Source organism: Schistocerca gregaria, chromosome 7 (assembly GCF_023897955.1).
Source record: "Schistocerca gregaria isolate iqSchGreg1 chromosome 7, iqSchGreg1.2, whole genome shotgun sequence".
Taxonomy (NCBI): Eukaryota; Metazoa; Arthropoda; class Insecta; order Orthoptera; family Acrididae; genus Schistocerca; species Schistocerca gregaria.
The window spans coordinates 220,891,368-220,919,024 of record NC_064926.1 but is presented as its reverse complement, the minus strand read 5'-3'; the positions used below and the strand labels follow the sequence as shown (position 1 = coordinate 220,919,024).

At 46.7% G+C, this 27,657-nt stretch overlaps 1 protein-coding gene across 1 annotated transcript in view; it reads left to right on the top strand.

The window, feature by feature from the left end:
* The window catches only part of LOC126282356 (putative methyltransferase NSUN7), a 331,497-nt gene that overhangs the window by 223,934 nt on the left and 79,906 nt on the right, over positions 1–27,657 (top strand). Inside the window, exon 5 of the mRNA XM_049982014.1 lies at positions 7,559–7,745. Coding sequence (XP_049837971.1) covers positions 7,559–7,745 — 187 coding nt within the window. The remainder of the gene's footprint in view (positions 1–7,558; positions 7,746–27,657) is intronic.

Here is a 27,657-nt window from a genome sequence, read left to right as displayed (position 1 = left end):
CGGACCGACAAATTCGACGTGCTTTTGAGATTGGACCTTTACCTGAACCTTCTGAAGACACCTTTAGGTCTGTGGCTTTTCTTCCGTATGCTGGGAATGTGTTGCCAAGATAGGTAGACTTTTGAAGAAATATGAGATCAGATGTGTTTTTCGTCCGCCAGCTAAGATTCGAGCACTTTTTGGCTCTGTCAAAGATGATTTAGGTTTGAGGAAGTCTGGCGTTTACAAAATACCGTGTGAGTGCGGGAGAATTTACATTGGCCAAACTGTTCGTTCCGTCAACGACAGGTATATTGAACATCATCGCCATACGCGATTATCACAACCAGATAAATCTGCGGTGGCTGAACATTGCCTTACAGAAAACACAGGATGGTATACAATGAGACGCAAGTAGTTGCAAATGCTTCGCGGTACTGGGATTGCGTTTTAAAAGAATCTGTCGAAATCAGACTAGCAGATAATATCATTAATCGCGATAGTGGTTACCCGCTAAGTACTGCGTGGAATCCTGTTTTAGCAGACATGAAGAAACAACGGCATCTGAATCGGCCGGCTATGCATAATCATTTGTAACGATATATCGTTTTCAACAGTATTCGCCACCGGAGGCGCTGCAACTCTTTTAGCGCCAGGGGGCAGCAGTAGTGATTGAGCGCGTGTGAACTGAATCTAGCGGATGCACTGTTGTACTTCCGATGCATATAAAGGTGCTTTCATCTGCGAGTGGAATTAGCCAAGACCCAGGCGACCATCACAGGCCGCACCACCCGCTCCTTCCACCTCCATGGTTTCTACCTCACCATTTATGGCCGTCCTATTCTCCTCACTCCTAACCTCAAATACCTTGGCCTCACACTCGACCGCCACCTCGCCTGGACTCCCCATCCCCTTACAATCCAACACAAAGCTCACAACAGACTCCACCTCCTGAAACTCCTGTCTGGCCAGACATGAGGTCTGCATCCTTCCACCATCCTTCACACCTACAAATCCTTGATCCGCCCGATACTCTGTTATACCAGTGTGGCTTGGATTTCCGCCCCTCCCAGGTTCTATAAATCCCTCCAAATCCTCGAACACCATGTGCTCCGCCTCGCAATCTGCATCCGCCTTCTGTCCCCCACGCGCATGCTCTACGACCTCATTCCCTTCCCCCACCTTCTCCTTTTCCTTGAACACATCCGCACACTATATATTGTCCGCCGCATTGATCCCCCCACCCTCTGGCGTCTCCCTTCCTCACCATCCCCAGCCCATTGCCACGCCTTTTGCCTTTGTGTCCAAATCTCTCTCCAACTCCACACCCTCCACTCCCTTTCCCAATGCAACATCCACCATGTACCCCCCCCCCCCCCCTCCCTTGATGATGAGCTTCGCCCTGACATCTACCCTTCCTACCAACTCTAACCCCATCTTCCTGCTGCCTCCTCCTCAGGGTTCCTTCTCCTCCCCCTCCCTTCTCCTGAGCGGCTTTCCCCTCCTACGCTCCCTCCCTCTCTTGTGCTCCCCTTCAGTGTCTCTGCACTCCCTCATGCCTTGTCTTCCCTCGTCATCTCCTACCCCACCAATCTCCTGCCTCTCCATGTACCTGCCGACATCCCTACTCTTTTCATCCTGCCTCCTCCCCCACTGCACCTTGCTCTCCCCTCCTTTGCTATCCTCTCCGGCCTCTCCCTCAGCAGGTCCCACGTGGCAGTTTTATTCTTTATTGTGTGTGCTCCAAATGGGTTTGAAGTGTGTTGTTCTGGAGTGTTTTTAATAGTGTGGTCGGATTTTAATCTGTGCATGTGCCTTCAGTGCCTTCTTTGTGTTTTAACAATCGTCAACTGTGTTTTTTAACTCTCTGTCGACTTTTTCAATTGTTCCATCATAAACGTCTCCATGTCAGTGTATTTTTACCTCCATTATCTCTCCTTACTCTGTTTTGTGTCCCCTTTTTTATCGCCTTATATGTAACATATTTTGTCTTGTATTAGTTGCCATGCCACTCGGCTGGAAGCGGCGGATTGTGCTGCTGACAGCCCTCCCCTGCCCATATGGGGCAGGGGAATCAAATCACAATAAAGAAAATAATACGAGTGGAATCAGTTACCGGCGAGAGCAGCGTAGCTTTTCTCACCTGATGATGGCGACCAGGTGGACGGCTGAAATATTGTGCTCAGAAGACAGTTTGATCCGGCTGGAAACCCGACAAGAATTTGAAATACTGTTCATATTTCACCACACTGCTGGAATTTCCACGTTGTTTCCAAAATACACCTTATAACAACTTACTCTACACTATTTTCTAAGGAAAAAAATATGGAAAAGAAATTAGAAATGCTGTATTCGAGTATACTACTTACGGTAAGCAATCGTTCATTGTAGAGCTAGTGAGCTCATACACGACTAAGTCACTTTATCTTCAGATGGTTTGTAAACCATCTGCAAGATTATTATTTAGTGTTTACCCCCAGGTGTGTTTTTCCTATATGCCTAGAGATAACGCCTCCAAACCACCTAGATGAGTATATATGAGCGCTATTTTCGTTTCAAGATCCGATCGGCCACTAAATGGAAATCACAGTGAAAATCTGGAATGTTTCATGTGTAACAGTTAGGTACACCTTCCAGCTATTTCTCTACATAGTCACCGCTCCCACTTAGACATCTGTCGTAGCGTGGTACCAACTTCCCAATACCTTCGTCATAGAACTTATCCACCCACAGTTGGCGCCAATTCCTTGCTGGTCTGCTGCTTGTTATCTGTGAAAAAATTCTATCCTCATAGCCAGTGGATCTTGTGAGCAAAGAGATGAGAATCAGGGAGAAACTGTATAGTGGGCGACCAAGCAGTACCCACCGAGATGCTGCAGGAGCGTCTCTGTTGCAACTGCTGTGTCCGGCCAAGCACTGCCTTGAACAAGAACACGCATATCATTTGCATTATGTGCGCTGCTTGAAATCAGGCGGAAGCCTCCGGCAGAAGGAACCGAATGACAGCACTTGGTGGGAGATTCTATTGCTCTGCGCATCTTTGTGTCCTCACTGTGCTCTCAGAACTGAAAAGCGCGACGTAACGCGATCGACAGGACAGTAGAGAAGCTGCGCAGCAAATCAAAAAGCTTCGCGGACTTTCATTGTGGTTTTACATTCGCGACCGATTGGAGGTTGAAAGAAAGAAAAAGCGTTCGTATTTGTACACTATTGGCCCTTAAAATTGCTACACCACGAAGATGACGTCTACGGATGCGAAAGTTAACTGATAGGAATAAGATGATGTGATATGCATATGATTAACTTTTCAGAGCATTCACACAAGTTTGGCACCGGTGGCAACACCTACAACGTGCTGACATCAGGAAAGTTTCCAATCTATTTCTCATACACAAACAGCAGTTGACCGGCGTTGCCTTGCGAAACGTTGTTGTGATGCCTCGTGTAAGGAGGAGAAATGCGTACCATTACGATTCCGACTTTGATAAAGGTCGGATTGTAGCGTATCCCGATTGCGATTTATCGTATCGCGACATTGCTGCTCGCGTTGGTTGAGATCCAATGACTCTTAGCAGAATATGGAATCGGTGGGTTCAGGAGGGTATACGGAACGCCGTGCTGGATCCCAACGGCCTCGTATCACCAGCAGTGGAGATGACAGGCATCTTATCCGCATGGCTGTAACGGATCGTGCAGCCACGTCTCGATCCCTGAGTCAACAGATGGGGACGTCTGCAGACAACAACCATCTGCGCGACCTTTGATAAAGGTCGGATTGTAGCGTATCCCGATTGCGGTTTATCGTATCGCGACATTGCTGCTCGCGTTGGTTGAGATCCAATGACTCTTAGCAGAATATGGAATCGGTGGGTTCAGGAGGGTATACGGAACGCCGTGCTGGATCCCAACGGCCTCGTATCACCAGCAGTGGAGATGACAGGCATCTTATCCGCATGGCTGTAACGGATCGTGCAGCCACGTCTCGATCCTTGAGTCAACAGATGGGGACGTCTGCAGACAACAACCATCTGCGCGAAAAGTTCGACGACGTTTGCAGCAGCATGGACTATCAGCTCGGAGACCATGGCTGCGGTTACCCTTGACGCTGCATCACGGACAGAAGCGCCTGCGACGGTGTACCCAACGACGAAAATGGGTGCACGAATGGCAAAACGTCATTTTTTCGGATGAATCCACGTTCTGTTTAAAGTATCATGATGGTCGCATCCGTGTTTGGCGACATTGCGATAGACGCACATTGGAAGCGTATCACTCGGCGTGATGGGGTGCCATTGGTTACACGTCTCGGTCACCTTTGAACAGTGGACGTTACATTTCAGATGTGTTACGACCCGTGGCTCTACCCTTCATTCGATCCCTGCGAAACCCTACATTTCAGCAGGATAATGCACGACCGCATGTTGCAGGTCCTCTACGGGCCTTTCTGGATACAGAAAATGTTCGACTGCTGCCCTGGCCATCACATTCTCCAGATATCTCCCCAATTGAAAACGTCTGGTCAATGGTGGCCGAGCAACTGGCTCGTCACAATACGCCAGTTACTACTCGTGACGAACTGTGGTATCGTGTTGAAGCTGCATGAGCAGCTGTACCTGTACACGCCATCCAAGCTCTGTTTGACTCAATGCTCAGGAGTATCAAGGCCGTTATTACGGCCAGAGGTGGTTGTTCTGGGTACTGATTTCTCAGGATCTGTGGACCCAAACTGCCTGAAAATGTAATCACACGTCAGTTCTAGTATAATATATTTGTCCAATGAATACCAGTTTATCATCTGCATTTCTTCTTGGTGTAACAATTTTAATGGCCAGTAGTGTATTAAGTTTACCTTTAAGCAGCATTTGAGTTGTAGTTTGTCAGCCTTTCTTGGCGGCCCTACTGCAGATACACTTCTCGGGTTTGCCGCGGGATAAACACTGTGCAACTCTCACAATACTTCATCGAAGCAGCTGTTCGACATTATGATGTGGCGGTCACTCTCGTCACTGTTGCATCAGTCTAGTGGTGGTATTCGTGCTGTGGCGTCGAAATTTGTCGGGGCTGTAAGCAGGAATTGTGGGTACACGGGAAAGTGCTCACAGTTGCATGAAAGTAGTGTTCACAGGGCCAGCTATAGGGAGACGAAAAAGATGCCATCCCTGCGTGCTTAGTAGGCCATTACGGTGCTGCCCGATGCTGGTGTGGTTAAAAGACTAATTAACTTCGTAATGCTCTGCGTCTGAAGAGAAATAGGAGGCTTTTGTCTCTCCCATTTTAAATTAATGGCAGCCAGTGCCGATTTCCACGCACACTTCGTTGGATTTCCGCATCCCTGTCTGCCGCCGATCCGGCCACTGGCGCTTAGGGCAGTGGTTCCCCCACAGGTGGTCCGCGGACCCCTGGGGTTCAGCGAGCTATGCCAGAGAGGTCCGCAAGATGCTATTAGAATAAAAAGTATATTAAATATATTTCGTATGATAACAGATTTTTTGTATTGGTAGCTTCCTGCATGAGCAGAGCTTTACCGAACGCTAACTTCTGCGTTTAGCGTCGTCCTAGAATGTAATGAGATCGGCAGTGAGCATGAGCAACTTCTTATTCATACGGAAGTAAGATGGCTTTCTCGAGGTAGGATCTTGTCAAGATCTTTTGAACTTAGAGACGAGGTTCGTGTCTTCCTTCTTGACATAAAGTACGCGGATATTCTCACTAACTTCTCTTGGCTTTGCTCAGTTGCGTACTTAACTGATGTGTGTGAACACTTGATGTGTTAACCTTCAGTTTACAAGGAAAAAATGTAGACATGTTCAAAGCTGAGGATAAGATTAGTGCTATGGTCAAAAAGTGTTAGATCTGAGCGTCAAGGGCAGAAAACGAGTCACTAACTAACTTTTCTACTTTAAAACAATTCTTGGAGTCATCAGAGGAGAGTTTGACTGACCAGATCAAAATCAATGTAGCCGATCATCTACGCAGCCTAGCCACCACTTTTAGAGAGTATTTCCCTGAACCTGACTCTGACGACTGGATTATAAATCCCTTCAGCTGTGAAGAAATAGACAAAATCCAAGGCCTCACTGAAGGAGAGCAAGATCAACTTGTGGATATGTCCAGGTGTGGTACGATGATAAACATATTCATCGGTGATAAAATTACAGATTTCTGGGCATCAGCATGCACGGACTACAAGAAACTTGGAGATAAGGGAATGAAATGATCCTTCCATTTACAACCACATATCGGTGTGACCAAGCATTTTCTTCCATGTTGAAGAATACTCAGTATTGTAGAACACTCAGTATAAGGTCGTTTATTGAAACTGAACTACACTTCTCGAACAACCACTGTAAACACACAAAGAAAACAAATAACATGTAAACCACTATTCCTAAAGAGCGTCGGTGAGGTCCGTCTCAGCTGGTCCTAGCTCGGCGAGGAACTGGCTGTAATGCTGCTGCGCTGGCCTTATAAAGTCGGCGGAGGTCGGCGGAGTACTCCAACTTTCCCTGTATCTGTGAGGCGACCTCTGCAGAAAAAGGTTCGCATTAGTCTCTAGCAAGTTCTGTTTATTTTAAAGAATTGGTTTCCTCTTGGTTGCGCCTGCAAGTGCTTGTGTATGTTATATGGTATACAGGGGTGTTTTGAGTGCAGTCTGCCTGGCAGGGGCCGTCTGTGGCAGACGTAACACATGTGTTTCATGAAAAACAAATATAGTAATCGGATCTACTTGCGGACGGATTTCAGAGTGAAAGTTTAAAGTTTGGAGCCTAATATTTCAGAAATAATGGCCTCAAAGGTCAGATTGAACTCATCTTATTAAGAACTGAAAATTAAATCTAACTCTCTCCTAAAGGGGCACTTTGTATGTAACTGTATTTTTTCGGATAAATAATATCTTGTATGAAATTAGTGTTTTCTTATTTTTCACACATGTTTACTCAATGTTATCTCAAGTGTAGTACACTTGAAAGACCGATACACTCAGTTTTAATTTTTCCTGTCATTTTCAGTTCATACTCAATTTTTATTTTTTAAAGGCGTTTGTTATACTAAACACCCAGATTTGAAGACAAAGATTTTGAGAAATAATCAAAAATTTAACAAAAACAATGAGGGCTACATTGAAAAAGTTTTAAGCTCAATATTTTTTCAATGATAAATATGTCAATGTTTTTCTAAGTACCAAAAATGGAAAACGCATAAAAAGACTCTTAATTTGGCTTTATTAGGTACTTGATATTGTGATATGACAAGGTACCAACCATGCTCGATGAGGGGATTCAAAAATGGCTCTGCGACTTAACTTCTAAGATCATCAGTCGCGTAGAACTTAGAACTAACTAAACCTAACTAACCTAAGGACATCACATACATCCATGCCCGAGGCAGGATTCGAACCTGCGACAGTAGTGATCACACGGTTCCAAACTGAAGTGCCTAGAACCGCACGGCCATAGCGGCCGGCGAAAAGGGGTCCTCGAGAAAATTTTGTTGGGTACCCTTGGCTTAGGGCATGCCACCGCTGTTTCGGGGAAAAAGTCTACGATTACAAAATGAGAGCGCGTGGTATGTGTTACAGAGACAAGGTGCCCCTGCAGCTGCTGGAGGAGGCGGGTCTGCGGCCGCTGGCGGTGGGCGAGTTCCACCTCACACGGGACACCTTCACGGCCGACGGCGCCTGCCCCAGGGTCATCCTGTTCCACCCAGACCGGCGCGCCGACCTGGCCCAGAGCCGCGTCGTGCGCGACTACCAGCTCATCCTGCAGGTACCAGGGATGTGCTGTCCCTGAGTAGCCCCCACTTTTAAGCCTATGTTGTAAAAGTATCCTCACATGGGTCACAGAAATTGCATATTGACAAAAATATAGCCCAGCAACATTGCCAGTAATAGAATTGCAGCCACATATTCGTCAACATTGTCGGCAACTGTTGCCGGCAATGTTTGCGCCAGAAGTAGTTGCAAGGATAACATTAAAACAGAAGAAATTGCAAAAAGGTGGGAATTTCAGGAGATAGGACCTGGATAAACTGAGATCCAGAGGTTGTAGAGACTTTCAGGGAGAGCATTAGGGAAGGATTGACAAGAATGGGGGAAAGAAATACAGTAGAAGAAGAATGGGTAGCTTTGCTACATGAAATAATGAAGGCAGCAGAGGATCAAGTTGGTAAATAGACGAGGGATAATAGAAATCCTTGGGTAAAGGAAGAGATGCTGAATTTAATTGATGAAAGGAGAAAATATAAAGATGCAGTAAATGAAGCAGACAAAAAAGAATACATACGTCTCAAAAATGAGATCGACAGGAATTGAAATTTGGCTAAGCAGGGATGACTAGAGGAAAAATGTAGAGGCGTAAATCACTAGGGGTAAGATAGATACTGCCTACAGGAAAATTAAAGAGACCTTTGGGAAAAAAAGAGAACCACTTGCATGAATATCAAGAGTTCAGATACAAACCCAGTTCTAAGCAAAGAAGGGAAAGCAGAAAGGTGAAGGAGTATATAGAGGGTCTATACAAGGGCGATGTACTTGACGACAATATGATGGAAATAGAATAGGATGTAGATGAAGATGAAATCGGAGATATGATACTGCGTGAAGCGTTTGACAGAGCACGGAGTAGGCAACATCCCATTAGAACTACTGACAGCCTTGAGAGAGCCAGTCCTGACGAAACTCTACCATCTGGTGAGCAAGATGTTTGAGACAGATGGAATTCCCTCAGACTTCAAGAAGAATATAATAATTCCAATCACAAAGAAAGCAGGTGTTGACAGATGTGAAAATTACCGAACTGTCAGTTTAATAAGCCACAGCTGCAAAATACTAACACGAATTCTTTACAGACGAATGGAAAAACTGGTAGAAGCCGACCTCGGGGAAGATCAGTTTGGATTCCGTAGAAATATTGGAACACGTGAGGCAATACTAACTCTACGACTCCTCTTAGAAAATAGATTAACGAAAGGCAAACCTACGTTTCTAGGATTTGTAGACTTAAAGAAAGCTTTTGAAAATGTTGACTGGAACACCCTCTTTCAAATTCTAAAGGTGTAAGGAGTAAAATACATGGACCGGAAGTCTATTTACAATTTGTACAGAAACCAGATGACAGTTATAAGAGTCGAGGGGCATGAAAGGGAAGCAGCGGTTGGGAAGGGAGTACGACAGGGTTGTAGCCTACCACCGATGTATAATGAGCAAGCAGTAAAGGAAACAAAAGAAAAATTCGGAGTAGGAATTAAAATCCACGGAGGAGAAATAAAAACTTTGAGGTTCGCCGATGACATTGTAACTCTGTCAGAGACAGCAAAGGACTTGGAAGAGCAGCTGAACGGAATGGACAGTGTCTTGAAAGGAGGATATAAGATGAACATCAACAAAAGCAAAACGAGGATAATGGAATGTAGTCGAATTAAGTCGGGTGAGGCTGAGGGACTTAGATTAGGAAAAGAGACATTTAAAGTAATAAAGGAGTTTTGCTATTTGGGGAGCAAAATACACTCCTGGAAATTGAAATAAGAACACCGTGAATTCATTGTCCCAGGAAGGAGAAACTTTATTGACACATTCCTGGGGTCAGATACATCACATGATCACACTGACAGAACCACAGGCACATAGACACAGGTAACAGAGCATGCACAATGTCGGCACTAGTACAGTGTATATCCACCTTTCGCAGCAATGCAGGCTGCTATTCTCCCTTGGAGACGATCTTAGAGATGCTGGATGTAGTCCTGTGGAACGGCTTGCCATGCCATTTCCACCTGGCGCCTCAGTTGGACCATCGTTCGTGATGGATGTGCAGACCGCGTGAGACGACGCTTCATCCAGTCCCAAACATGCTCAATGGGGGACAGATCCGGAGATCTTGCTGGCCAGGGTAGTTGACTTACACCTTCTAGAGCACGTTGGGTGGCACGGGATACATGCGGACGTGTATTGTCCTGTTGGAACAGCAAGTTCCCTTGGCGGTCTAGGAATGGTAGAACGATGGGTTCGATGACGGTTTGGATGTACCGTGCACTATTCAGTGTCCCCTCGACGATCACCAGAGGGGTACGGCCAGTGTAGGAGATCACTCCCCACACCATGATGCCGGGTGTTGGCCCTGTGTGCCTCGGTCGTATGCAGTCCTGATTGTGGCGCTCACCTGCACGGCGCCAAACACGCATACGACCATCATTGGCACCAAGGCACAAGCGACTCTCATCGCTGAAGACGACACGTCTCCATTCGTCCCTCCATTCACGCCTGTCGCGACACCACTGGAGGCGGGCTCCACGATGTTGGGGCGTGAGCGGAAGACGGCCTAACGGTGTGCGGGACCGTAGCCCAGCTTCATGGAGACGGTTGCGAATGGTCCTCGCCGATACCCCAGGAGCAACAGTGTCCCTAATTTGCTGGGAAGTGGCGGTGCGGTCCCCTACGGCACTGCGTAGGATCCTACGGTCTTGGCGTGCATCCGTGCGTCGCTGCGGTCCGGTCCCAGGTCGACGGGCACGTGCACCTTCCGCCGACCACTGGCGACAACATCGATGTACTGTGGAGACCTCACGCCCCACGTGTTGAGCAATTCGGCGGTACGTCCACCCGGCCTCCCGCATGCCCACTATACGCCCTCGCTCAAAGTCCGTCAACTGCACATACGGTTCACGTCCACGCATGCTACCTGAGTTAAAGACTGCGATGGAGCTCCGTATGCCACGGCAAACTGGTTGACACTGACGGCGGCGGTGCACAAATGCTGCGCAGCTAGCGCCATTCAACGGCCAACACCGCGGTCCCTGGTGTGTCCGCTGTGCCGTGCGTGTGATCATTGCTTGTACAGCCCTCTCGCAGTGTCCGGAGCAAGTATGGTGGGTCTGACACACCGGTGTCAATGTGTTCTTTTTTCCATTTCCAGGAGTGTATATGATGATGGTTGAAGTAGAGAGGATATAAAATATAGACTGGCAATGGCAAGGAAAGTGTTTCTGAAGAAGAGAAATTTGTTAACACCGAGTATAGATTTAAGTTCCAGGAAGTCGTTTCTGAAAGTTTTTGTATGGAGTGTAGCCATGTATGGAAGTGAAACATGGACAATAAATAGTCTAGACAAGAAGAGGATAGACGTTTTCGAAAGGTGGTGCTACAAAAGAATGTTGAAGGTTAGATGGTTAGATCACATAACTAATGAGGAGGTATTGAATAGAATTCGGGAGAAGAGAGCCTGCAACTCGTGGTCGTGCGGTAGCGTTCTCGATTCCCACGCCCGGGTTCCCGGGTTCGATTCCCGGCGGGGTCAGGGATGTTCTCTGCCTCGTGATGGCTGGGTGTTGTGTCATGTCCTTAGGTTAGTTAGGTTTAAGTAGCTCTTAAGTTCTAGGGGACTGATGACCATAGGTGTTAAGTCGCATAGTGCTCAGAGCCATTTGAACCTTTTTTTATTTTTATTTTTTTTTTATTTTATTTTTTTAATTTTTTTTGGAGAAGAGAAATTTGTGGCACAACTTGAGTAGAAGAAGGGATCGGTTGGTAGGGCATATTCTGAGCCATCTAGGGATCACCAATTTGGTATTGGAGGGCAGCGTGGAGGGTAAAAATCGTAGAGGGATACCAAGAGATGAATACACTAAAAAGATTCAGAAGGATGTAGGTAGCAATTGGTACTGGGAGATGAGGAAGCTTGCACAGGATAGAGTAGCATGGAGAGCTGCATCAAACAAGCCTCTGGACTGAAGACCACAACAACAACAACATTGTGACCGCGAAATGGGCGAAAGCTATTGGAAGTGAGTCCGGCTCTTCTGCATTTGCATTCCACGGGGAAGAAAGTTAACAAGAAAAAGAGAAAACGTTTGTGGATGGATTCTTTTTTTTTCCAACTTCGCGAATTGCTTCCGAGACTAACGATGCTCGAAGCATACAGAGATGGCCAAAATTTGGATACACCAGAAACGCAGCTCATTACTCAGCTTAATACGATGTAGGAAGACCGCTGACGTTCAAAGCACCTTTCAGTCGTCTCGGGATGGACAAATATGAGACCTGCACGGTTTTCAAGGGAATTTTACGCCATTCTTCCCGGAAGATTATGGCAAGTTCAGGTAACATTGAGTTGGATAACGTTCACGCGCTCTTCTCTCCGAAGTGGTGCACAAAGACTCAGTAATACTGAGATCTACATCTCCGTGATTACTCTGCTATTCCGAATAAAGTGCCTGGAAGAGGGTTCAATGAACCACCTTCATGCTGTCTCTCTACCGTTTCACTCTCGATCGGCACTCGGGAAAAACGTTCACTTAAATTTTTTTGTGTGAGCTCTGATTTCTCTTATTTTATCGTGACGATCATTTCTCCCTATGTAGGTGAGGGGCAACAGAATTTTTTCGCAATCGGAGGAGAAAACTGGTGATTGAAATTTCACGAAAAACGCCTTTGTTTTAGTGATTGCCACTCCAATTCACGTATCATGTCTGAGACACTATCTTCGCTATTTCGCGATAATACAAAACGAGCTGCCCTTCTTTGTACTTTCTCGACGTCATCTGTCAGTCCCACCTGATGCGGATCCCACACCGCACAGCAATACTCCAGAATAGAGCGAACAAGCGTGGTGCAAGCAGTCTCTTTAGTAGACCTGTTGCACCTTCTAAGGGTTCTGCCAATGAATCGCAGTCTTTGGTTTGCTCTACCCACAATATTATCTATGTGATCGTTCCAATTTAGGTTATTTGTAATTGTAATCCCTAAGTATTTGGCGGAATTTACAGCCTTCAGATTTGTGGGACTTATCACGTAATCGAAATTTAGCTGACTTCTTTTAGTATTCATGTGAATAACCTCACACTTTTCTTTATTCAGGGTCAATTGCCACTTTTCGTACCATACAGAAATCTTATCTAAATAATTTTGCATGTCGTTTTGATCATCTGATGACTTTACAAGGCGGTAAATGACGGCACCATCTGCAAACAATCTAAGACGGCTACTGAGATTGTCTCCTATGTCGTTAATATAGATCAGGAACAATAGAGGGTCTATAACACTTCCTTGTGGAACGCCGGGTATTACTTCTGTTTTAATCCATGACTTTCCGTCTATTACTACAAACTGTGACCTTTCTGACAGGAAATCACGAATCCAATCGCACAACTGAGGCGTCACTCCGTAGGCACGCAGTATAGTTAGAAGACGCTTGTGAGGAACTGTGTCGAAAGCCTTCTGGAAATCTAAAAATATGGAATCAATTTGAAATCCTCTTTCAACAGCACTTATTTCTTCATGAATATAAAGAGCTAGTTGTGTTTCGCAAGAACGATATGTTCTGAATCCGTGCTATATGTCAATAAATCGTTTTCTTCGAGGTACTTCATAATGTTCCAATACAGTATATGTTGCAAAACCCTACTACAAATCGACGTTAGTGGTGTAGGCCTGTAATTCAGTGGATTACTCCTACTTCCCTTTTTGGGTATTGGTGTGACCTGAGCAATCTTCCAGTCTGTAGGTATGGATCTTTCTGTGAGCGAGTGGTTGTATATAATTGCTAAATATGGAGCTATTTCATCAGCGTACTCTGAGAGGAACCTGACTGGCATACAATCTGGACAAGAGGCTTTGCCTTTATTATGTGATTTAACTGCTTTGTTACACCGAGGGTATCTACTTGTGTGTTTCTCATCGTGCCAGTTGTTCCTGATTAGAATTCAGGAACATTTACTTCGCCTTCTTCGGTGTAGGAGTTTCGGAAAACCGTGTTTAATAACTCTGCTTTAGTGGCACTGTCATCACTGACTTCGCCGTTGTTATCGCGCAGTGAAGGTACTGATTGCGTCTTGCCACTGGTGTGCTTTATGAATGACCAGAATCTGTTTGGGTTTTCTGCCAGATTTCGAGACAGAATTTCGTTGTGGAAATTATTAAAAGCATCTCGCATTGAAGTACGCGCTATATTTCGAACTTCTGTAAAACTTTGCCAATCTTGGATATTATGCGTTCTTTTAAATTTGGCGTGCTTTATGCGTTTCTTATGCAACAAGGATCTCACCTGTTTTCTGTACCATGGGGGGATCAGTACCATCACTTATTAATTTGTGTGGTATATATCTCTCAATTGCTGTCGATACCATCTCTTTGAAAGCATTTCAAAACTTTTCTACACATGCTGATCAGATCGGAAGGAGTGAAGACTGTCTCTTAAAAATGCGTTAAGAGCATTTTTATCAGCTTTTTTAAATAGATATAATTTGCGTTTCTTTTTGATGGCTGTAGCTATTACAGCATTCAGCCTAGCAGCAACTGTCTTGTGGTCGCTAATCCCTGTATTCGTCACAACACTCACTATTTGTTCAGGATTATTTGTTGCTAAAAGGTCAAGTATGCTTCCTCAACCATTCACGCTTCGAGTGGGCTCATGAACTAATTGTTCAAAATAATTTTCTGAGAAAGCATTCAGTACAATTTTGGATGACGTTTTATGACTGCCACCGGCTTTGAACGTATAATTTTTCCCGCATATCTAGGGTAGGTTGAAGTTACCACCGACTATAATTCTATGAGCAAGGTACTTATTTGAAATGAGACTCAAGTTTTTTGAACTGTTCAGCAACTATGTCCACTGAGTCGGGGGGTCGGTGAAACGATCCAATTAATAGTTTAGTCCGATTGTCAGGTATAACCTCTACGCATACTATTTCACACGATCTATCTACTTCAATTTCTCTACAAGGCAAACTACCTCTAAAGCAATAAATACTCCACCACCAACTGTATTTTATCTATACTTTCCGAACACTCTTAGATCGTTGGAAAAATATTTCGGCTGAACTTATTTCTGGCTTTACCCAGCTCTCTGTACCTACAACTGTTTGAGCTTCAGTACTTTGTTTTAGGGCTTGGAGCTCTGGTACTTTCCCTACACAGCTACGACAGTTTGCAACTACAATACCAATCGTTTCTACAACTAACTTAGTGTGTTTTACCTGTCCCCTTTTAGACGCACGCCCTTTCTGTGGTTCACTGAGACCCTCTAACCTAAAAAACCGCCCAGTCGCTTCCACACAGCCCCCGCTACCCGTGTATCCGCCTCCTGGATGTAGTGGACTCCTGACCTATTAAGCGGAAACCCACCACCCGATGGCGCAAGTCAAGGAATCTGCAGCCTACACGGTCACAGAACCGCCTGAGCCTCTGATTCAGACCCTCCACTCGGCTCTGTGCTCAAGGACCACAATCGGTTATATCGACGATGCTGCAGATGGTGAGCTTCGCCTTAATATCGGAAACAAGACTGGCAGTCTTTACCATTTCCGCTAGCCGCCCGAAACCAGACAGAATCTGCTTCGATCCAAAGCGACACAATTTATTGTTACCGACATAAGCCGCCATCTGCAGTTAGCTCCACTCTGTACTCTTCATGGCATCCTGATCACCCTTTCCACATCCGGAATGACTCTCCCCAGAATGCACACTGGCTTCCTTCCCCTCCTTAGGAGCCATGTTCCTAAGGGGCCCCATCACGTGCCTAACGTTTGAGCTCCCAACTACCAGCAAACCCACCCTCATGTGAATTCCCAGACCTTGCAGGCCGCGAAGCTTCCTCTGGAACAGGGTGGACGACTGTATCCGGCTGAGAGACATCGTCAGCCACAGATTACGCCCGAAACTCGTTCGTCAAACGAACTGGGGAGGCCCTACGATCGGCCCCTCAGAAATTTTTCGCTGCCTGCCGGACTTTGGAATGACCTCCCACTTGACCACGGGTGAGGGATGAACCTCAGTGCTCGCATCCCTGCATTCGATCCCCCACAGTGACGCCCCTTGGCAGCAGCCTCAAGCTGTGTGGCGGAAGCCAACGCAGCCTGGAGCTGTGAGCGAAGGGTCGCCAATTCAGCTCGGATCTGTACACAACAATCACAGTTCCTGACCATTACTGCAGTCATTCCTGTTTGAAGCTCGTAAAAATATGCAACAAACGAACGGTGTACTCGCCTTATTAGCAGTGGGAAATGGAAGCCTGTACGATATGAGGGTCGATACAACGGTCGATAGCAATGGCGGTACTGTACACTACACTGTTATTGAAATAAAAGGTTGTGCCTAATAGCCGGCCAAAGTGGCCGAGCGGTTCTAGGCGCTACAGTTAGGTTGAAGCAGTTCTAAGTTCTAGGGGACTGATCACCTCAGAAGTTAAGTCCCATAGTGCTCAGAGCCATTTGAACCATTTTTATGTGCCTATTAAGCACTCAAACACGCAAGAAATTACAAAAATAAACTAGTAACTACACAGATAACTACAAAAACTCGATCCTGTTTGAAGCTCGTAAAAATATGTAACAAGCGAACGGTGTACTCGCCTTATTAGTAGGAGGAACTAGCAGTGCGCTCTCGCTGACGGTCTAACCGACACTGAGCTGTTCTAACCAAACAAACAAAAGCCTGTACGATACGAGAGTCGATACAACGGTCGATAGCAACGGCGGTACTGTACACTACACTGTTATTGAAATAAAAGGTTGTGCCTAGTAAGCACTCGAACACGCAAGAAATTACAAAAATAACCTGGTAACTACACAGATAACTAAAAAAACTCGCTCTTGTTTGAAGCTCGTAAAAATTTGTAACAAGCGAACGCTGCACTCGCCTTATTAGTAGCAGGAACTAGCGATGCGCTCTCGCTGACGGTCTAACCGACACTAGTGACGGTGGTGGCCAGACTAGCTGCGATGTATCCCGCTCACAAAAACTGTCCTGAACGGCGGGAGCTGTATGAACAGGAGCCTTCTTGGCTTGCATCACCGCTTGGGAACAAATATTGTAGCAAGGGATGGACCTGATCAGCCCATGGCAGTAATGCAACTCTACCAGTGCGGCCCAAATGAGGCAATGCCTCGATGCGGTTGGCCAAACCATCACTGAACCTCCGTCATGTGTCACTCTTAGACGTAAACTTGGCCAGAAATTGACAATAGTATGAAACAAGACTCATCCGACCAAATGCCCTCCTTCCATTGCTCCATAATGCAGCTTTATGGTTTCACTTATATCAGTGATGAGTGGTTCTGGAATTCCTGCTGGTCCTGCAGTTTCCAGTTTAGACGGCTACCTTCGTGTTGTTTTGATGCTGATAGGGTTCGTGAGAATGACATTCAGTTCCATTGGCTTTTGCAGCTGTAGTCCTTTTATGTTTGGTGAGAATCCTCGTCAATGACCGTCCATCACGATAAAACACACTTTCGTCCGCGTTGTGATTTAGCGGATGATGTTTTTCCGCTTTCGCTGTATGAGGTATAAATCTTCGATACTGTGTCTCTTGAAACAACGAATATTTGGGCTACCATTGTTACAGTAGTACCCACCATACGAACAGAAACAATCTGCCCATTTCCCAGTCCTCTTGGCGTCGACATAATGCACTCACAACTACGCAGAACACTCTTCTGACCACGCCTGACACAACTTATTGAGGGCATTACACAGATGCCGTTCATAGTCTAATACAACAGTGCCGCCATCTTCAGGGTTGCCTAGGATCTGCATTAATGTTCACGCTTACATTTCTCGCAGTATTCCCATATTTTCGTCCAACTCTTGTACCTTTAATAGAATAGTGAAGTAGGATTTTGAATATATCCTAAAGCTGTTCGTTCGGAAACTGTGACGACCAATACCAATATGAAAGACTGTAGACCAGATTACAAACTGATTGGCGATACCCTCCTATTTTTCGATACTTGTGATTCATTCAAAAGTTCGTTGTGCATTTTCTATGTGCCCTTCTGATCGATATGTCTCTTCGAACGAGACATTTGCAAATCTTTGCCAGAAAAAATCAAGGAAATCATTAATATGTTAAGCACGCCATGAGTATCCTCGGCATGACAGCGTTCTTTTCATTTAGTGGAAGTTAGTCCATGGGCACTGACAGCACACTTAGTTAAGAAGACGTCATTGCGTAGGAACGCCATTGTCTAGAGTAAAAAGCAAATTTCTGAAGTTCCAACATACTGAGGGAGGATAGGGCCAGCAACCTTTTTTTTTCCTTTATTGAGTTTCGATTCCCCCCAAATGGGGAGGGCCGGAAGCAGCTTAGTATACCGCTCTTCAGCCTACAGAATTTGTTTTAAAAAATGAAGATAATAAATAATAAAAGCAGTCAATGAAATCGGTGACTTAAATGATAAAATGGCGGAAAATTGTGGAATTTAAAATATAAAACAAAGGGTTGGTGATGCTACTAAAATACACAGGAAGCAGACAGATGATATAATAGACAGGCAATTAAAAAACACGGCGACAGCCTGGTTTCTGTTCGCAAAAGATATAAAAATCACACCCAGCGACAGCATGATTTCTGTTTGCAACACTTTGGAAAGATGCACAAGGCTGAACATTCACTTGAACACTGCACTAAAAAGTTTTCACAAATATGACATACCACAGCCACAAGAGGAAAAACGAAGTGGGGTGGGAGGGGAGGAAGGAGCCGACGGATGACGAGGACTCATAAGAATTGGGGGGGGGGGGGGGCTGGGCGGACACAAGAGGGAGTGGGGAAAGGCAGAGAAGGGGAATGCAAAAGCACTCGCAGGAGGGGGGGAGGAGGGAGGCAGCGAGAGGGTAGGTGGGGAAAACACAGGATGGAAGGGGGGGAAGAGGAAGGACAGAGGAAAGGAGGGAGAGATAGGGATCAGAGTTGGGATAAATGGAGGGGGAGAGGGTATCATCCGGGAGTTGGAGAGGGCCAGCAACTTGGGTATTAACTGTTTATTTTCTTCCAATATCCGTCATAGTTGCAAAAACAGTGATTTCCTTTTGGTGACTGCTTTCGGACTATTACGATCATCTTCAAACAATGACCTTAAATCAGTCGTCGTCAAACTTCAGCCTGCGGGTCGCAAGCTACCGAATCAATTACTCGTGTTGCTCACGATTGTTAACCGCATTTTATAATAGTATGCGTCTAGCAACTAACAGCCAAATTCATGGACAGAGGGCCACTGTGGTATTAGTCGATATAATAGGGATAACGTCTTATTGTTTGTCTTCGAGGAATGACAACCCATGGAAGTGCGCGAGTGGATTCATGAATGCGCGTTGAGAGATTGTCATCTTTAAATGCAGTACCTATTTGCAGCAGGGAACATGAAATTACAACGCACTGAGTAGAAGAAAAATGACTTTGAACACATATAGTAAACATGTATACATGCTCGTAGGCTTCCACGGCAGTGAACCGCCTTGAAGAGAACCGCAGCAAATCGGTCGAAACTTCTATTTGCTTTAGTACGAGGGTCACTCCAGAAGAAATGCACACTATTTTTGTAAAAATACAGTTTTCATTCTGCATGTGTGATAGTTTTACAGTGTGTAGATACATCCTTCCCGCATGTTTTCAAACTTAGTTCAACTTTTTCCCGTGAGTGGTACCATCACAGCAAGTCTTCAGTATGGCTGCTACACTTGACGTTCGTCAGAAGCAACGTGCTGCCATAGAATTCCTGTGCTGTGAGAACGAGACAGTGGGAAACATCCACAAGAGGTTGAAAAAGGTGATGGAGATGCTGCTGTCGATCGCAGACCAGTTAGTCGGTGGGTAAGCAGGTTACGTGATGAAAGGGGGCACGGTAATATTGAGGATTGTCCTCGCAGCGTCAGGCTGCACACACTCCAAACAATGTGCAGAGAGTTAACGAACTGGTGACTGCTGACAGACGCATCACAGAGACCGAACTGCCACGCTACGTTGGGATAGGGGAAGGAAGTGTTTGGAGAATACTGGAAGTGTTGGCGTTAAAAAAGGTTTGTGCCAGGTGGGTTCGCGGGTTGTTGACAGTGGCTCAAAAAGAAACAATAAAAACGGCATGCAGCGAACTTTTGGAACAGTACGAGAATGGTGGAGTTGAATTTCTTGGAAGAATTGTGAATGGTGATGAAATATGGGTCCATCATTTTTCACCAGAGACGAAGAGGCAATCAATCGAATGGCATCATGCAAATTCACCCAAGAAAAAGAAAAATTCAAAACCACACCTTCTGCTGGAAAAGTTGTGGCTACGGTGTTTACCGATTCCGAAGGACTCTTGCTTGTGTACATCATGCCAAGTGGAACCACCATAAATTCAGATGCATATGTGACGACACTGAAGAAACTTCAATCTCGACTGAATTGTGTTCGAACACATCGGCAAAAGCAGGATGTTTTGCTGTTGCATGACAATGCACGGCCACATGTCAGTCAAAAAACCATGGAAGCAATCACAAAACTCTCATGGACAACACTGAAACAACCCTCCTTACAGTTCTGACCTGGCTCCATGTGACTACCATCTCTTTGGGAAACTGAAAGACTCTCTTCGTGGAACAAGGTTTGAAGATGATGACTCCCTTGTGCACGCTGCCAAACAGTGCGTCCAACAGGTTGGTCCAGAATTTTACCGTGCGGGTATACGGGCGTTAGTTCAAAGATGGCGTAAGGCAGTTGGGCGGGATGGAAATTATGTGGAGAAATGAAAATATTGTTCCTAAAGGATGTATCTATACACTGTAAAACTTTCAAACATGTAGAATAAAAGATGGATTAAAAATAATAGTGTGCATTTCTTTTGGAGTGATCCTCATAGTTTACAACGCCGTGACTCAGCACCAAAAATTATTTTAACCAACGTTTATGCACGTATCTCATTTTGCATAATGCATTTAAATATAAGTACAGTTACTGTTATCAACCAATTACATATCTGCTCACAGAGACAACAAACAACACGTCGTCAGCCAATTGCATTGTCACAACTGTGGGCTCGCTGAGGTGGCATCTGTCTCAGAGATTAGTCGACAGAAAATGCTCTGAATGGTGCCGACTTTTAACGACCTGTACTTGGGACCGGAGGCCAATTCATAGCTCCATTTCTGGAGATAGTCTGTTTGGGATTCGTAATGTATTAATTAATATATGCTACTAATTAATAATAAGACGAGTATATATGTTGGCCAAGTGCCGCTCAACAATGCCAGAATTGTCTCTTGAGCAAAACTGTTTGATGACCACTACTTTGGATCGTCTCTCAAAAGTTCAGTTCCTCATCGACGAACCAAAAACAAATTTTTAAAAAATGGTATGACTCTGGTGAAACACTGTAAGTGGCGATCAAAAAGTTTTCGTTCGAAGGCCACACTAACCCATGGCCTACATTTTGGTGCTTATACACTCGCGTTAGAGTCGCGCTGGGTTGCATATGCAGTGCAGCAACGCCCCGAAACGGAAACTTTTTTATCGTCTCTTATATTGTTGATGGGTCTCTACGACCATTCAAAGAACACATTGCATTCAGGCAATATTTGAAACAAAAGAGACTCAAGCATGGCATCAAAATGTTTAAATTGTGGTACGATATTGGATACTGCGATAGTTTTCGAATAGTAAAAAAAAAATACCACACCAGCAAATGTTGTGATGAATTTGTGTCAAACTCTTCGGTTAAAACTTCCGGGCTATTAATGCGAGAGCCCCCTCAAGCCTAAGTAGCTCCAGGCGTTTTAGCTTGGAAGATGTGTCCCGCAGTGGGACACCAAACGTCAGGAAGATGTTTTATACATCGACCACGGCATCTCATCCAGGGAGTTGTTTGTGTGTTTGTGTGTGAGGTAATGATTAATTGATTAATAACAGTAATGGCACTTGCATTTAAAGGCCTAATGGGATATGACCACAAACGTTTATTAAATTCTTTCCACGTAATTTTTCTCCTCCTCATTGCGTTGTAGTACAACAGTCTTAATTGAATTTCACATTGCTTGCTGCAAATATGTACCGCACTCGAAGACTACCGTCTCTATAACGCGCATTCACGAATCCATATTACTTCCGTGTCAAACTCTCTACAATAGCAGCTAAGCGGCATGAGACGCTCATATCCGTGGGTTGTCGGTACAGAACGACAAAGAGTAAAATATTCCCCCTCTCACATCTTGTAACATCGCAGTGGCAGCACTACTTAACCTCTGTCCTTGAGGTATACAGTTGGTTTTAATTAGCTCATGGCCGAATTTACTAATGTTAATTAAAGTTAAGCACGTCTTAAAATATTACTGTCTCTGTAAATATTTTTGTTTGTCACTGAGCAGGAAAACTTAACTCTTAAGAAGTTCTTAATTTTACTGACATTTTTGGATATGGCTGTTAATTACTAGATGCGTTTTATTATAAAATAGAGCTGAGATGCGCAGGCCGCACGAATAATTGATTCGCCACAACCCCACTGCCGCTACAAAAGAAAGCCCAGGAAAATCGGCTCCATACTGAACGTGTTAAGGGCGTTTGAAATAAAAATGAAATGTTTATGTTGATATTTTGCTTTGGTCCAACAGTACGGTCAACCATGAACTTCATAAATGCGACACAACTACGACCAGAGGTATGGGCCGCGAGAAGTTCAAATGTTGTGGTGTGAATTCCCAAGGGACCAAACTGCTGAGGTCATCGGTCCCTAGACTTACACACTACTTAAATTAACTTGTACTAAGAACAACACACACAGCCATGCCCGAGGGAGGACTCTAACCTTTGACGGAAGAGGCCGCGCATTCCGTGACACGGCGCCTCAAACCGCTCGGCCGCTCCGTGCGGCCCGCGAAAAGTAATGTACATGAAGACCGTAATGAAAAAAGGACCATTGGCAATTGGTTGCACATAAACAGGGAAAACACTCATTAGACTGTTCATTATATTCAGGAAGTTATGTAATTCTTCTTCACTCCTACTGCTTAATAGTATCAATTAATGTAGATTACATTTTTATACTGAAATACATCTTCGTCTAAATAAAAAACTCCTATGTCGGCGATTGCTGCGGAAACACTGTCTCGACGTACGCGTACACAATAATTACGGCCGAACAGCACAATAACCCTACTAGGTTCGGTGTGGGGCGGCGGTGGGGTGGGTGGACTGCTGGGGCCCGTTGTGGGGCTGTGAACCACGGAGGGCTACGACGGGAGGAAGCCTCTCCGTCGTTTCTAGGTCCCCAGTTTAATACACAATAGACAAATAAAAAGCTCTGTGAAAGCATCTTACACTAGACCGTGAGCAGGAAAATTCACTGCTCAGACACCTGGAAAAACCGAACGCTAAGCAGTCAGAGTGACCCATGCTTTGAGGAAGACGCCCCTCAGTAGCAGGTGCTTAAAGAAACAGAACAGGTGGTACGTCATGTGGTTGCACTATAATGCCAGAATACATTTTAATGAGCTGTGGCCGGGCGGAGTGGCCGAGCGGTTCTAGGCGCTACAGTCTGGAAAGCGCGACCGCTACGGTCGCAGGTTCGAATCCTTCCTCGGGCATGGATGTGTGCGATGTCCTTAGGTTAGTTAGGTTTAAGTAGTTCTACGTTCTAGGGGACTCATGACCTCAGAAGTTAAGTCCCATAGTGCTCAGAGCCATTTGAACCATTTTGAATGAGCTGTGTGTGGTGGGGGAGGGGTGGTATGCCATCGTCGACGGAGACCTAGAAGAATGCATTTGCGGATGGAACGGTGGAAAGCCGGATTTCTTCGAAATACACAGACCGTTGTAGATAACATCTGAGAGTGCAATGAGGAACAGCATAGTTTAGAACACCTTTGAAGTTGTGGAACGTGACCACCGAGCTCAGGGACTGCTAGACAAAATGTTTAACACAATGTCAAAACCACCATTAATGGTAACATAAACAATTCGGAACTGTGCAGAAGAACACTGCTGTGCTCACTGAGGTCCATTCTCGTTGGCCACAGAAAACCGAACGATGTGGCGCAGTGGCTAGCACACTGGACTCGCACACGGGAGGACGACGGTTCGATCCCGCTTCCGGCCATCCTGATTTAGGTTTTCTGTGATTTCCCTAAATCGCTCCAGGCAAATGCCGGGATGGTTCCTTTGAAAGGGCACGGCTGACTTCCTTCCACGTGTTCAAATAGATTTCGGGCTTGCAGCCGGTCGTCGTAAACTTCTTCGCACGATATTTCGGCTGGACAACTGCCAGCCATCTTCAGGTGAGCCGAACGAGGACTGACGAAGACTTTTTTTTTCTTTATTGTAATTTTAAAACCTGTACAACAGGCAGGCTGTCAGCAGCGTTCTACGCTGCTCTTCAGCCAGAGGATACAAGATGAGAAAAAACAGAAAGATTACACATAGGTTACAGAACGGTGGGCAAGAAAACAGTTGACACAGAAAGGCAAACACGGAGCCGTTCACACTTAACGATAGTCAACACTTAAAACTGGTGACACGACGCACAAACACGGAAGACGGCGATGGCACAGGTGAACGATGGAGTGCGACGGTGAACACAAACACGACAGCACACACGAGACACTGATGGCGATGATCTCCGGCGCGCGAAAGTCCACGTAGCGTGTGCGAGTCCGGGGACCTGCCAAGATGGGAAGAGGGGCGGGGGGGGGGTGGAGAGGGGAGAACAAAGACGCCAATGGCTGAGGACATGGGAGTAGGAGTAGAGCGACAGGGGAGGGGAAGCCCGGGGGAGGAGTGGGAAAGGGATGAGGGAGGGAGGATGCCCAAAGGAACTGAGACAGGAAGAGGGAAGGAGGATCAAAGTTGGTAGGAGGGGTATATGGTGGGAAGGAGGACATCATCAGGGAGGGGGAGCCGGCGGAAGCCACTTTGGGAGAGGGTAAGGAGGGTAGAGAGATGGAGACCGGGTGGGACGTGGGAATACAGGCGCGGCAGCGGGCGGGGGCGGGAGAGGATGGGCGAGACAAGCGGGTGAGGAGGATCGAGTTTGCGTGATGTGTACTGGATCCTTAGCCTCTCAAGGAAAAAGAGGAGGTGGGGGAATGGAATGATATCATACAGGATCCGCGTGGGGGAGGGGAGACAGATGCGATAGGCGAGGCGGAGAGCATGGCGTTCAAGGATTTGGAGGGATTTGTAAAAGGTAGTGGGGGCAGAGATCCAGGCCAGATGGGCGTAACAAAGGATAGGGCTGATGAGGGATTTATAGGTGTGGAGTATGGTGGAGGGGTCTAGACCCCTCATACGACCGGAAAGGAGCTTGAGGAGATGGAGATGGGAGCGTGCCTTGGCTTGGATTGTCCAGAGATGTGGGGTCCAGGAGAGTCGACGGTCGAGGGTGACGCCAAGGTACTTGAGGGTGGGGGTGAGGGCGATAGGACGGCCATAGACGGTGAGATAGAAATCAAGGAGGCGGAAGGATGGGGTGGTTTTGCCTACAATGATCGCCTGGGTTTTGGAGGGATTGACCTTGAGCAACCACTGGTTGCACCAAGCGGTGAACCGGTCAAGATGGGATTGGAGAAGGTGTTGAGGGCGCTGCAGGGTGGGGGCAAGGGCAAGGAAGGCGGTGTCATTGGCAAACTGGAGAAGGTGGACGGGGGGGGGGGGGGGGGGGGGGGTGACGGCGGAGGCATGTCCGCCGTATACAAAAGGTACAGAAGGGGGGAGAGGACGGAGCCTTGGGGCACACCGGCGGAGGGAAAAAAGGTGTAGGAATCTGTGTTATGGATGGTGACGTAGGAAGGACGGCAGGAGAGAAAGGAGCCGATCAGACGGACGTAATTAATGGGAAGGGCGAAGGTTCGGAGCTTGAAGAGGAGACCGGAATGCCATACACGTTTGGTGCAGAGTGTAGCAATGAGATCCCGTGTAGTGATAGGGGCATTGAGTTCTGTGTGTGCAATGTTGTCCAAGTACTGGAAACCAGGCGCTAGGGGAGGGACAGAGGTGTCAGTTCGATCGCGGACATCCGGGAAGAGGGAGTAATTGAACTGGGGATCGTCGGAGATGGAAAAGACATCGGAGAGGTAGGAGGCAAAGTGATTGGCCTTACTAAGGGTGTCAGGGAATGGGTGATCATCATGGAGGAGAGGATAGTAGGGGGAGGGTTTAGTTCCGGTAAGGCGACGGAAGGCTGACCAGAACTTGGACGAGTTGATAGGTAGGGTGGCATTCAAATGGGTGCATGTCTGTCGCCAGTCCCGGCGTTTCTTGGCCGTGAGCAAATTACGAATGTGTCGCTGGAGTTGCCGGTGGCGTCGGAGTGTGTCCAGGTCACGCGTGTGGAGTAAGGCACGGTAGAGACGACAGGATTCGCGAAGGAGGAGGACGGCCTGTGGGGGTAAGGTGGGACGATGGGGGTGGATAGCGACAGTAGGGACGTGGGCCTCCACGGCCTCAGACAAGGTCTGCTGGAGAAAGGAGGCGGCATGGGCTACATCGTCAGGGTGGCGGTAGGTGAAGGGGTGGCTATCGACCTGGGTGGAGAGGGTATCCCGGTAGGCATTCCAGTTGGCACAGGAATATTCATGGATATACTTTGGGGGAGGGTCATTACGAGGGTTGGGGGCGGGGGCGACGACCGTCGGAAACGGTGAGGAGGACAAGGAGATGGTCGCTACCAATAGGTTCCAGGACATCCACCGTTATGTGGCCAAGGAGGTTAGGGGAGGAAAGGATAACAGGTTGGAGCCGTACTGGGATCTGGCGGTGGTGACCAATGGCAACTGCGCCACGCGCAATCGGGAGGGGATTATCGGAGCGGTGAAGGAGGTACGGCGACGTGTGGATGGTGTGGTGGGGTTGGAGGAAAGTTTCTTTGAGGAGGAAATCATCCACGCGGTGGGTGGCAAGGGTGTGCAGGAAGAGGTTCTTGTTGGCGGGAAGGGAGCAGATGTTGTTGAAAAGGATACAGTGCTGTCGTGCCATGACAGGGATTTAGACAAGGGTGTCAAGACGAGAGAAGGTGAAATGGGCCTGGTTGTTGGAGTAAGTGGCATACATTTTCAAGTGGAAAATGGAACGGCCAGCGAGGGAGACCTGTTGAAGGGTGTGAGGGCGCTGGAAAGGGTGGACGTTTTGTAAGACAATGGTGAGGAACCTGAGGAACCTGATGATGTCCTCAGCGGTGGGGGGGGGGGGGGGGACGAAGGGAATTGCCAGGAGGGGTGGGAGCGTCCAGAGGACGGACAGGAACAGTGAGTTCAGGAGTGGTCGGAGGGGGTCGGGCTTTACACTTTTGGGAGTAGGTGGGATGGGGGAGATTGCAGGTATTGCAGAAGGGAGTGGATTGTAGGTTAGGGCACTGCCGGAGGAAGTGTGTTTGTTTACAATGCGGGCAGGTGGGGGCCTCGCGGCACTCAGCTGTTGGGTGTGTGTTATAGGAAGAAGACGTTCTCCATTCCGTCTTATATAGTGCGCTGATAGTACTGCCGCGCATGCGTTGCAGTCGCGGAGACAGAAGGACCACACCGCCCAGCAACAGCGCCCTCGCTGGTGGAACTGCGAAACTCAGGTGCCGTCGGTATTGTCGCTGGCCGCAGGTATTGATGTCTTCTGGCGTCTTCGTCTCGAGAGAATTTCTGTGATGACGGGATTCCATTCATTATTAAAATGGTAACCACTGTCCCGGTTCATTAAATTTCCAGCAATGCCTATTTCAACGGATTCTTTAATAATGGAGTCCCAAAAAGTTGTTGCTGTGGCCAAAATCGAAGTTTTGTCGTACTCCATTGTATGTCCGTTAGCGAGGGCGCTGTTGCTGGGCGGTGTGTTCCTTCTGTCTCCGCGACTGCAACGCATGAGCGGCAGTACTATCAGCGCACTATATAAGACGGAACGGAGAACCTCTTCGTCAGTCCTCGTTCGGTTCACCTGAAGATGGCTGGCAGTTGTC